Source organism: Triticum dicoccoides, chromosome 2A (assembly GCF_002162155.2).
Source record: "Triticum dicoccoides isolate Atlit2015 ecotype Zavitan chromosome 2A, WEW_v2.0, whole genome shotgun sequence".
Classification (NCBI taxonomy): Eukaryota; Viridiplantae; Streptophyta; class Magnoliopsida; order Poales; family Poaceae; genus Triticum; species Triticum dicoccoides.
The window spans coordinates 148,617,249-148,629,277 of NC_041382.1; the positions used below are offsets into that span (position 1 = coordinate 148,617,249).

Here is a 12,029-nt window from a genome sequence, read left to right on the forward strand (position 1 = left end):
ACACCTTCAGAGATACCTGTAGAGCACCTTTATGATCGTCCAATTACGAAGTAATGTTTTGATACAAGCTAAGTATTCCTCCGATGTCAAGGAATTGCACGATCTCATGGTCTAAGGAACATATACTTGACATGAAGAAAGTTGTAGCAAATAACTAAGCAATACGATCTGTTGCTCAGCTTATGGTTGGGTCTGTCCATCACGTCATTCTCCTAATGATGTGATCCCATTATCAAATGACAACTCATGTCTATGGTTAGGAAACCTTAACCATCTTTGATCAACGAGCTAGTCTAGTAGATGCCTACTAGGGACACATGGTGTGGTTTATGTATTCACACATGTATCTAAGTTTCGGTCAATACACTACTAGCATGAATAATAAACATTTATCATGAACAAGGAAATATGATAATAACCAATTTATTATTGTCTTTAGGGCATATTTCCAACAGAAAGCACCCGCCTCAGACGTCTTTCCCGCACGCTTCTTCCAAAGGAACTGGGGCGTACCGAAAGAGGAGATCACAAATGTGGTAATATTTTTTGAAGACGGATCATCCCTGATGGGGTAAACGAGACAGTTATTGTGTTGATTCCAAAAGGAAAGAGCCCATAGAGCATTAAGGACTACCGATAGATCAACCTTTGCAACGTGATTTATAAGGTGATTTCTTAGATCCTAGTTAACTGACTCAAACCTTTCCTAGATGATCTTATTTCGGAAACCCAAAGCACCTTCTTTCCTAGATGGCTCATCACAAATAATGTCGTCATCGCATTTAAGTGCTTCCACAAAATTCTTTGTGAGATGAAATGGACCAATTTGGTCATGAAGCATGTCACATCGGTGAGCTTCTTTATGAGATGTAATGGTGAACTTTTGAATTCTTTCCATCCTTTGAGAGGTTTGCGTCAAGGTGAACCACTAAGCTCGTACTCTTTCTCCTAATGGTTGATGTTGTGTGTACTTTGTTGCGCAAGGAGGTGGCTAAGGGGGGAGGTTTGCGTCAAGGTGACCCACTAAGCTCGTACCTCTTTCTCCTAATGGTTGATGTTGTGTGTACTTTGTTGTGTAAGGAGGTGGCTAAGGGGGGTCTAACACCGATAAGGTTCCAAGGGTGAGCCCAGGTATCTCAATTTTTTTATTTGCAGATGATAGACTCCTATTCTTTAATCAGAGCTACCTACCAGGGGGGTCTAACACCGATAAGGTTTCAAGGGTGAGCCAGGTGACCTGACCGCGACTCTTCCCATCGATGGACCTCCACCAGAGCTACCTACCCACGCCGGCTGCCCGGCCGACTCTGCTCCGGCTGTCGCGGCCGTCTCCATCAGCTCCTACCCGGACGCCGCTCCGAGCGCCTCCCCTCCAAACGCGTCGTATTAGCTCCTCCTCTTACAACCGAGGCCTACAGCTGTCGTCGTGCCATACCTTGGCGGCATCACCGCCGACGCCTCAACCCTCCTTCCTCCCATCCTCCCATCCACACGGTGCACCACGGCCTCTCAGGCGCGTTGCCGCCTTCGCCGCCCCCATTATTCCTCGTCGGGGCATCGCGTTCCCGCTGCCCCCACCCCGTCGGCAGTGTTTACCCATTTCGTCTTGAGGCACGACATTGTTTTTCATCCAGCGATTGGTTAAATCCAACTGAAGCGATTGTTTTTCGTCTTGAGGTATATCCTTTCCTTCAGGCTCTCTCTTGTTGTTGGGTATAAGGTGGACCTCATGGGCCTACCGGCAGGCCTCTGCTGCCGGGCTCCTTGCTGATGAGCCACCCTTGATGTATGACACCGTCACTAGGTCTTTTGTACAAAATCTAGAACAATCCAAAAAATTAGGACAAAAGTAGAGAAAACATAAAAAAATTAAGAAAAATACAGGAAAATCTAAAAAAGAAAAAAAGAATAATAATTATATTTTAACAAAGATATAGAAAAAATGTAAAAGTGCCAGGCGGGCCGCCTCACTGGGTTCGGACCGTGTCATGCCGGCCCGCAATTAAAAAGGTCGTGTCGTGTCCGACCGTAAGGCCTGACTTTTGGGTCGGCCTTGTTCCATAGCGGGCCAAAGGCTAGCCCGGCCCTTTTGATTGCGTGTCGTGCAGGGCCGAAATTCCATGCCCGCGGGCTGGCTCGCGTGGCACGACCCATATGGTCAGGTCAAGCCAAGATCGATGGAGTCGCACCTCACCAGACCTGACCGCGACTCTTCCCATCGCTGGACCTCCACCAGAGCTACCCACCCCCGCCGGCCGCCCCGCCGACTCTACTCCGGCTGCCGCGGCCGTCGCCACCACGCTCCTACCCGGACGACGCTCCGAGCGCCTCCCCTCCAAACGCGTAACCGAGGCCTACAGCTGCCGCCGTGCCGTACCTTGGCGGCGTCACCGCCGACGCCTCAACCCCCCTTCCCCCCATCCACCCATCCACCCATCCACACGGTGCACCACGGCCTCTCAGGCGCGTTGCCGCCTTCGCCGCCCCCGTTATTCCTCGTCGGGGCATCGCGTTCCCGCTGCCCCCACCCCGTCGGCAGTGTTTACCCCCCATTTCGTCTTGAGGTACGACATTGTTTTTCATCCAGCGATTAGTTAAATCCAGCGACATTGTTTAGCGGTGGATGCAGCCGAGCAAGTAGGTGGTAACAAGTTTGGGATATGTCTTTCTTGCATCTGCTGCCCCCGATGTTTCTTCCTCTGTAAAATGAGATGCTGTATTGGGTTCATTGCGCTTGAGACTATCAAACATACCATTATCTTTTCTTCTCACAATTGAACCTGAAAGGTGAATTTTCTCGATTTGCAATTCAATTGTTGTGTGCATCCCTGTTTGCTTAAAATTAACAAATGGCCCAATTTGCAATTGGGGGCAGCTTGTTCAACTTGCTCTGGTCGATTCACGAGCAGCATTTTCCAGTGTGACAAATGACAGTTTCCTGAATGCATTTGTATGAACAATTGAATTTTTTAGGACATAGTTTATACACTCTAGGTAAAATTATGATCCCGTTATTGCTGCTTTTACTTGTAGTGCTAATGATTATTGTTTATGACATTTGATATTTTGATTGCCAGATACTAGTTTTGATATGGTGTTGTAATGACAAATTTGTTCCCCATCGGTGATTCACAGGGTACAACATGCCATTTTAGATGATTTATGGCGCCAATCACCGCACTTAGCCTTTTCTTATTCTGCAGATCAGCAGATGGCTAGTAGCTCCAATGGCCATTGTCCAGCTAATGGTGCAAAAGTTCTTCCTGGAAGGGGGAAGAAGAATCAGGAGGTACTGATGGTTTGAACATCCCTGTAATGATTTGTTTCTACTGTAGATTACATTTAAAAAAAATGCATTGTTTGTTGGTATTGATATGATAGAATAATAATTTGCATGATGATATTGATACTGGACTACTCTTGCATTGATCGTTCACGTAATGGTATGTGGTACTTAGATGGTTCCTCTTGGGTAATACTCCCTCCGTTCCCAAATATAAGTCTTTCTAGAGATTCCAACAAGTGACTACATACGGAGCAAAATGAGTGAATCTACACTTTAAAATATGTCTACATACATCCGTATGTTGTAGTCCATTTGAATGTCTAAAAAGACTTATATTTAGGAACGGAGGGAGTATCCTGCATGGCTGCATGGTATTGATTGATGTGTTAAGAGATAAAATTGCTGGTTTGGTCGAAGTTTTGGAACATATTATGTCTTACTTAGAGTCAGTCGCAATTTTCCATGATGATTATGTTTTCTTGAGATATGATGAGAATGTATTTTAAGCATTTCACGTGGTCGCATAATGATAAAAATGTATTGTTCAAACTTGAAACATGTTCAGAGTAAAGTTTTTTTTATCATCACTTTGCTCTGTCCTATCCAAGTCAAATAGCAATGCAATTTTTTTAATGAAAATATTCTATTTTTGAATAGAGATACCACTTCACTGAGTTGGTAGTTTTGTTAATGCAGAAATTACAGCTTGACAAAGATGCAGCTTCTAGGGCCTGTCAGAAGGACAGGCAATACATTGAGAAATTGGAAACTGAGCTGAGCAACTGCTATCAGGAAATTGGTATGCTCTAGGAATTATTCCATTTCTTGTTCCTCTGGCTATTGCAAACCTTATTACTTATGCTGTCTTTGCTGATCGCAAGTGCAGACTATTTGCAGGATCAGTTAAATATCAGGAATGTTGAAGCAAACATCATGGGAGAGCATATTCACGGCCTTGAACTGAAGCTAACTGAACTTGAGAAATTTCCTGAGAGAGTGAGAGTTATGGACAATGATCTGATGCGGTCTGATTCTCAGTGCTGGCTTCTGATGGAAGAAGTCCAATGTAAAGAAGAGGAGCTGCAAAAGGCAACCTTACAAATAGAGAAGCTTGAAAGCGTAACTTTAGATATGCAATGTGAAATTGAGAGTTTAAAACTTGATTTGACTACGCTTGAGCAAAGACTGTTTGATGCTGAGAGCTTTAGCCAGCATACTGCTGAGTACAAAGTTAGAATAGAGAAGCAACTGGAAGAACATGAGCTCCAGCTGCAAGAGGCATGGAAGACTATTGGTCATCTTGAGGTTGAGAATAAACAACTGAAAAAAGAGTACTTGCCTGGAAGAGCTCCTAAACAATCCTCTTCTACAGGCGTGGAGCAACTTGATAAAACAGTGGAGCATGATGGTCATGCAGACTATGAAAGAGGTCATGAAATTCTTGAAAAGATGGGGAAGCAAAATGAAGAACCTGAACTTATAATTGAGCAGCTCAAGGTCAGAGTTTGTGTACTATCGTACTTCAGCATTTTGGTATAAGTTCGTTCGAATACGTTCCATCTGTAGTTTTATACTTCCAAGCAAGTTCAGGAACAAATTATTTTGAACATATCGCTATGGAATTTAGTTACTTACACTGCTAGTTGGGTAACTTCAAGGATCTGTCTGTTTTGTTGATTCTGATTTCAGTATAACTTGCCCATTTCTGGTGAGATTTAAGTGTTGCTCTCCTTGTTAGGTAGAACTTCGAGAACAAAAACTGAAAGCAAAGGAGGATGCAGAAGATCTCACTCAAGAAATGGCTGAATTGAGGTACCAGATAACTGGCATGCTTGAGGAAGAATACAAGCGTCGATCTTGCATTGAGCAAGCGGCTATTCAACAAATTCAGCAGCTGGAGGCTCAGGTAGTGAAATATGCTCTTTTTTTTGGTTCCGAATTGTAACTGCACCAGTAAAAATATAGTTTCACATATAGCTCAAGCTGTTGCTCCATAAGACCATTATTTGAATTTTGAATCTCATCGCATGATTACAAATGAAATAGACACAATCTCTTAGTCTTGTCATATTGACAACCCCTCTACACCCTGATTTAATTTTGTTTTCTGATATTCAAAACCAGGTCTCTAAAGAGCAAAGAAAATTGGGCGGAGCACTAAGACGACTGCAGGAATCGCATGAGCTAGCTGACACACAAGCTACGGAGATTAAGAAACTGAAGGATGCTTTAGGGGTATGTGCATGTAGGTTATAGCATCCCACGAAAAATGAACTAACCTTTGCAGCAGTCTTCTGCTTGATACTAGTTGTTTCATGGTACTGATACACTGTATGCATATGCCTCCATTGTAGAGATTGAACTCTGCAATGAACCTCGGGAGGGTTTGCAAATCTTGCTCTTGCGGGTTCTGTCCAATGCTGGTAGAGATGTCTAATTGCTCGATTGAAGGGTCGCTTGACCTCAGATCTTCCGATGCCAGCAACAATGTCGAAGCACCGGAGAACCAAGCGCTAGTAGAGTGGCATCCTGATGAAGCTTCAGATGGTGCCACAGTAAATAATGTAGGATGCTAGATGCAGATGCACTCATGTGTGCAGTTGCTGTATATAATTCTTTGTGCCACTGTTGTTTGTAGATGCATTTGTAACCTTAGTGAGCTGTTTTATTTACAGATTACCACTTGGAGTTAAGCTCCAACGGCAGCGCGAATGTAACTTGTAAAAACTTCATATTTATCGTGTCAGATTCAGCCTCAGGACTCACAAGGATGTTACATGTATTAGCATACACAGATTGAGTTATTTCTCTGCAATAGGATCAGAAACATATTCCAGGATTAGAAAAGAAATGGTGAACATCATAGTTTTTTTTTTTGAGGTGAAATAGCGTAGCTTAGATGTTTTTCTTTTCTTTTCGGGTAGATGGTTAGGTTCCTTCTACAACAACAACAACAACAATAAAGCCTTTAGTCCCAAACAAGTTGGGGTAGGCTAGAGGTGAAACCCATAAGATCTCGCAACCAACTCATGGCTCTGCCACATGGATAACAAGCTTTCACGCACCCCTGTCCATAGCTAGCTCTTTGATGATACTCTAATCCTTCAGGTCTCTCTTAACGGACTCCTCCCATGTCAAATTCGGTCTACCCCGCCCTCTCTTGACATTCTCCGCACGCTTTAGCCGTCCGCTATGCACTGGAGCTTCTGGAGGCCTGCGCTGAATATGCCCAAACCATCTCAGACGATGTTGGACAAGCTTCTCCTCAATTGGTGCTACCCCAACTCTATCTCGTATATCATCATTTCGGACTCGATCCTTCCTCGTGTGGCCACACATCCATCTCAACATACGCATCTCCGCCACACCTAACTGTTGAACATGTCGCCTTTTAGTCGGCCAACACTCCGCGCCATACAACATTGCGGGTCGAACCGCCATCCTGTAGAACTTGCCTTTTAGCTTTTGTGGCACTTTCTTGTCACAGAGAATGCCAGAAGCTTGGCGCCACTTCATCCATCCGGCTTTGATTCGATGGTTCACATCTTCATCAATACCCCCATCCTCCTGCAACATTGACCCCAAATACCGAAAGGTATCCTTCCGAGGTACCACCTGGCCATCAAGGCTAACCTCCTCCTCCTCACACCTAGTAGTACTGAAACCGCACATCATGTACTCGGTTTTAGTTCTACTAAGCCTAAACCCTTTCGATTCCAAGGTTTGTCCCCATAACTCTAACTTCCTATTTACCCCGTCCGGCTATCGTCAACTAGCACCACATCATCCGCAAAAAGCATACACCATGGGATATCTCCTTGTATATCCCTTGTGACCTCATCCATCACCAATGCAAAAAGATAAGGGTTCAAAGCTGACCCCTGATGCAGTCCTATCTTAATCGGGAAGTCATCGGTGTCGACATCACTTGTTTGAACACTTGTCAAAACATTATCGTACATGTCCTTGATGAGGGTAATGTACTTTGCTGGGACTTTGTGTTTCTCCAAGGCCCACCACATGACATTCCGCGGTATCTTATCATAGGCCTTCTCCAAGTCAATGAACACCATATGCAAATCCTTCTTTTGCTCCATATATCTCTCCATAAGTTGTCGTACCAAGAAAATGGCTTCCATGGTCGACCTCCCAGGCATGAAACCAAACTGATTTTTGGTCACGCTTGTCATTCTTCTTAAGCGGTGCTCAATGACTCTCTCCCATAGCTTCATTGTATGTCGCATCAGCTTAATTCCACGGTAATTAGTACAACTCTGAACACCCCCCTTGTTCTTGAAGATTGGTACTATTAATTCCACGGTTAGGTTCCTTCTATGTTGAAATAAGCCCATTCAAGTCTTAGACTTGCACGGGTGCATGCATATTTCTAGAATTATTATTTTGGCCTTAATATTCCTAGAATTATTATTTTGGCCTTATCAACGACGTTTGATGCTCATATGGGCATGAACGATTTGTAGGAGTGATCGTACAACGCAGGATTTTTTTTTGGACATCACTGTATCATGTTACCTTAACAAGCAAGTAATAATGATCTAAAAATAGCTTAACAAGCAAGTATGCCATAAATTTGTTGTATAAAAAGAAGCTTAACAAGCAAGTTTGCCCTAAACTTGTAGACATTCCTTTTTTTTTGCGAGGAAAACTTGTAGACATTCCAATAGTAATAATTTGGTTTCAGTTATCCCACAAAAAAAACAATTTAGTTTCAGTTATTACAGGACGAAGTCAAGTCATAGCCAGAACATGATGCCAGGCAATCCAAGATTATAAAAATGCGATTTGCGAGGCAAGAACGATGTCATCTGCGACTGTCCTGGAAGAAAAGGACATCCTCCTTTGCCTCCAACTCCAGTTCTGCCGCCCAGCCCAGGAAGAAGCAGGCGGCCGGCAACCTCTCCGCACCCTCGTCGCGCGCCTCCTCTCTCCTCTCCTCTCAGGTTCGATCCATTCCTTCCTCCCACCTCTCTCGACTCATCGGAGATCCTCCGCCCCAGGATGCGGCTTTCGCCTACCTCAGTTCGTTCCTCTTGCCGGTCTTCTTCCGGCGACGGCAACTCGCGCCGGTGGTTTCTCGACCCCGGTTTTTTCAGGCGGAACGAGGCGACATGAGATCCCAGACTGTGATTCGTGTCGTTCTTGTGGGCGTCGACGAGTAACGACTGATCTTGGGTTTTGGTGTCTGAAGACATGGTCATTCTTTAGAATTTTCGCAGGGATGTTGTGCGATCGCCGTGTAACGTTTTGATTAAGCATTTACCCTTTTCTTCGAATGTCATAGATAGGTTTTGGACCACATCCACTATCTTTACTGAGATTAAATTGAAGCTTCTGAATTTCCTAAAAATGAGAATATTGACATGGTTTCATCGATTTGAATTGACAGCACTTTTTGCTAGTATCTTTTCAGGTATATAGCACATCAAACCACATCCACTATCTTTACTGAGATTAAATTGAAGCTTCTGAATTTCCTAAAAATGAGAATATTCACATGGTTTCATCGATTTGAATTGACAGCACTTTTTGCTAGTATCTCATAGGTTTCATTCAGCGATGTTTCTTAGTTTGAGGCATTCAGCTTTCTACTGCCCTCCTCACTTATGAATTTTTAGACGTGGAGTTCACTACTTTTATCTCCAGTAAATACAGTCTTGAATTCCTTTCCCCAGTCTTCTTTACATTCTAACTAATCAAGTTGTGGCTACAAACAGGAAAGATGCCCGTGTCAAGCGTCGCAAAACCTTTGTCTTCTAAACCAAATCCATTCGATTCAGACTCAGACTCTGAATTTACCTCGAGGCCTACAAGAGCATCATCTTCCAACTCAGTTGATCCTGGTGCCAATGGCCGATACAAGAATGGGTTCCGCGATTCAGGCGGATTCGACAACCAATCCGTGCAAGAACTGGAGGGCTACGTTGCACACAAGGCCGAGGAGGTCACTCAGAAAGTGAGCGTCTGCCTTCGGCTCGCTGAAAACATCAAGGAGGATGCTACCAACACTATGATCGCCCTGCACAAGCAGGGTCAACAGATGAATAGGACCCATGAAACCGCTGCGAACATTGATCAGGACCTTAGCAGGGTAAGCTCGAAGCCGGTAGTTTCTTTTGTAGTACTTATTACTTGTGTTTGAGCTGTTGTTTTTTTTTTCCTTCTCAGAGTGAGACACTTCTAGGAAGCCTTGGAGGGTTCTTCTCAAAAACCTGGAAGCCCAAGAAAACTAGGCAAATAAGGGGACCGGCAGTTATCTCTAGAGGTTAGCACTTTCATTTGGCTCAAACAAGGTCGACTTTGAGTGTTCTCTTTATGCTGACATTGTTACTTATTGAAATAGATGATTCCTTCAAAAGAAGGGCTAACCACCTAGAGCAGAGAGAAAAATTAGGATTGTCTTCAAGCCCCAGAGAGAAGTCGAGTTCTCAGACGTATTCGGATCCTACCAACGCCATGGAGAAGGTTCAGGTTTGTATTGGTGCTGGGATCCATGCAGCATAAATTGGACCTAATGACTAATCACAAACCATTTTATTTGGCAGGTGGAGAAAGATAAGCAAGACAATGCCCTTTCTGATCTTAGCGATGTCCTGGGACAGCTCAAGGGCATGGCTCTAGATATGGGCTCAGAAATCGATAGGTACGTGCTTCGTCGACTTCAGTTCACCATGTCTTATTTCATTGGCCAACAGGGTGAGGATTCTTCCTGAAAAACATCCTACCCAAGTTTAAAAGTATCCTCACCCTGTTGTCAAGCACTATATTCCTTCGATGAAATGGCCATGGAATTGTACAGTCCTTTCCCGGTTTGTTTATCAGTGGGTTTGGAACAATGTTTTGCATTCAACACGTCTCACTGCCTTTTAAGCACTTACAGGAAAAGAAATGGAGATTGCTCACCAAGTTGTGCTTTATACAGAACAGTAAATAATGAGTGCTCTTGATTGATTGGTGTTTGTTCATCTTAACAAACTCCAAGAAGTCTGACAATAAATTAATGAAACATCACATGTATATTTGTCTTATTTTACGAAATTAAACAGTGTCATGATTTTAAGCTAAATGGAAATATTATTGTGTTTATGCTTGTGTTCACAAGTAACATTATGCATGTATGGCCAAGTAAGATTTTTGCGCTTAAAACATAGAGTAAGGATTCCTTTACAGTTGTTTTTTTCTTGGTCACTAAAAGGTACTCCCTCCGTCCCAAAATTCTTGTCTTAGATTTGTCTAAATACGGATGTATCAAGTCATGTTTTAGTATTAGATACACCCGTATCTAGACAAATCTAGGACAAGAATTTTGGGACGGAGGGAGTAATTAGGAACACAAGATTAAGGTGAAATATTTTCTTTCTTTCTTTGTCCTTAAAGACCCTTTTTTTTGCGGGGGATTGTCCTTAAAGACCCTAAGGCCTTGTACAATGGTAGGTGCTTAGAGGAGGTGCTTAGAGAAATAAATCAGGCTTTCCTTAAGCACCAGTGCCTATTTGTACAGGGTAGACGCTTAACTAAGCATCTCTCATGTAAAAATAAGCACTGGTGCTTCAGAAAAATCCGGTTTATCTTTCTAAGCACCTCCCTAAGCACCTACCATCGTACAAGGCCTAACGGCATGTTTTGTGAAACCATGTGTGGTGCACGTTTTCGACCTTGTGTGAAGACCCTACCTGCACTAGTGTTATGTTATAGAACTGAAACAATATTTTCAGATTGTAATGTACAATAAAACATTCCATCATGACCTTTTCTTCTGTTCTGTGCTTGTGCATCCTGCTGAATGGTGTTGCAGGCAAAACAAAGCCATTGACGGTCTACAAGATGATGTGGAGGAACTCAACTCCAGGGTGAAAGGAGCCAACCAGCGTGCACGCCGTTTGCTTGAGAAATAATATTGCCTCGAAAATGTATGATTGCAGTCTTGGTATATGTCATGTGGGGCACGTCTTACAGACGTGGGCCGCGCGGCCAGGAGCAGCCGACGGCCGCATCAGGCAAGGCGCAGGCTGGACAGGAGTCCTGATCCGGGCACATTAGTTCCTAGACTAGTTTATTTCGTATAGGTTTCTAGTTTGTTATTAGCCCATGGGGCCTTTATATATCAGATAGTTAGCACCCTTTAGGGATAAGGAATAAAGTTATTATCTCCTACCTCTTCCTCTGTCTCCTATCCTCTCCTCCCGCACCATTGAGCAGCCAGGCAAAAACCCTAGCGCCCCTATCCACCGAGACTACGAACTACGTAGTCGAGGCCCCGCTGTCTTGGGCACTGAGGCCCTTGACAACTTGGTATCAGGTTCCAGGCGATCCTCCTCCTCGTCCACGCTCCATCCGCCGGCCGCTTTCCCCCCTGTGTCCGCGCCCAGCTCCCCGACATCGCCACAATCCGCTGCCGCCTCGGTCACTTCCGACATGGCAGAACCGACCACCGCGGATCTTGCTAAGATGATCGAGGCCTTGACGGCCACGGTGATGTCCCTGCAGTCGTCCGTCACCGCACTCCAGAAGGACAAGTCCTCCTCTTCATCCAGCGCTGCCGCCGCCCATGATGGGCAGCACCACAATGATCGGCCGCCCAGGTTCCAGAAGATGGACTTCCCCAAGTTCGACGGCAAGTCTGATCCGCTCGCCTTCATCAACAGATGCGAGTCCTTCTTCCATCAACAACGGATCGCCGAGGAGGAGAAGGTGTGGATGGCGTCCTACAATCTCGAGGGTCCTG

The 12,029-nt window shown here is 44.4% G+C and overlaps 2 protein-coding genes across 5 annotated transcripts; both read left to right on the top strand.

Moving 5' to 3' along the window:
* The first annotated feature begins 1,665 nt into the window (after positions 1-1,665).
* On the top strand, positions 1,666-6,044 carry LOC119353916 (golgin subfamily A member 6-like protein 7). 4 transcript variants are annotated; one of them, XM_037620612.1, is made up of 8 exons: positions 2,193-2,564; positions 3,078-3,136; positions 3,204-3,289; positions 3,983-4,085; positions 4,173-4,783; positions 5,025-5,192; positions 5,411-5,521; positions 5,641-6,044. In XM_037620612.1, the coding sequence occupies exons 2-8, from the start codon at positions 3,103-3,105 to the stop codon at positions 5,860-5,862; spliced, it is 1,335 nt and encodes a 444-aa protein (XP_037476509.1). In that variant the 5' UTR covers positions 2,193-2,564; positions 3,078-3,102; the 3' UTR covers positions 5,863-6,044. The 4 variants fall into 4 exon arrangements, with proteins under 4 accessions (XP_037476511.1, XP_037476509.1, XP_037476512.1 ...); XM_037620615.1 differs by having other exon boundaries at positions 5,411-5,531; positions 5,641-5,772; XM_037620614.1 differs by lacking the exons at positions 2,193-2,564; positions 3,078-3,136 and adding an exon at positions 1,666-1,677.
* A 2,095-nt stretch (positions 6,045-8,139) lies between these two features.
* LOC119359188 (SNAP25 homologous protein SNAP33-like) lies at positions 8,140-11,444 on the top strand. The gene is made up of 6 exons (XM_037625490.1): positions 8,140-8,247; positions 9,022-9,395; positions 9,473-9,569; positions 9,648-9,775; positions 9,850-9,947; positions 11,100-11,444. The coding sequence occupies exons 2-6, from the start codon at positions 9,027-9,029 to the stop codon at positions 11,197-11,199; spliced, it is 792 nt and encodes a 263-aa protein (XP_037481387.1). The 5' UTR covers positions 8,140-8,247; positions 9,022-9,026; the 3' UTR covers positions 11,200-11,444.
* Positions 11,445-12,029: the final 585 nt, after the last annotated feature.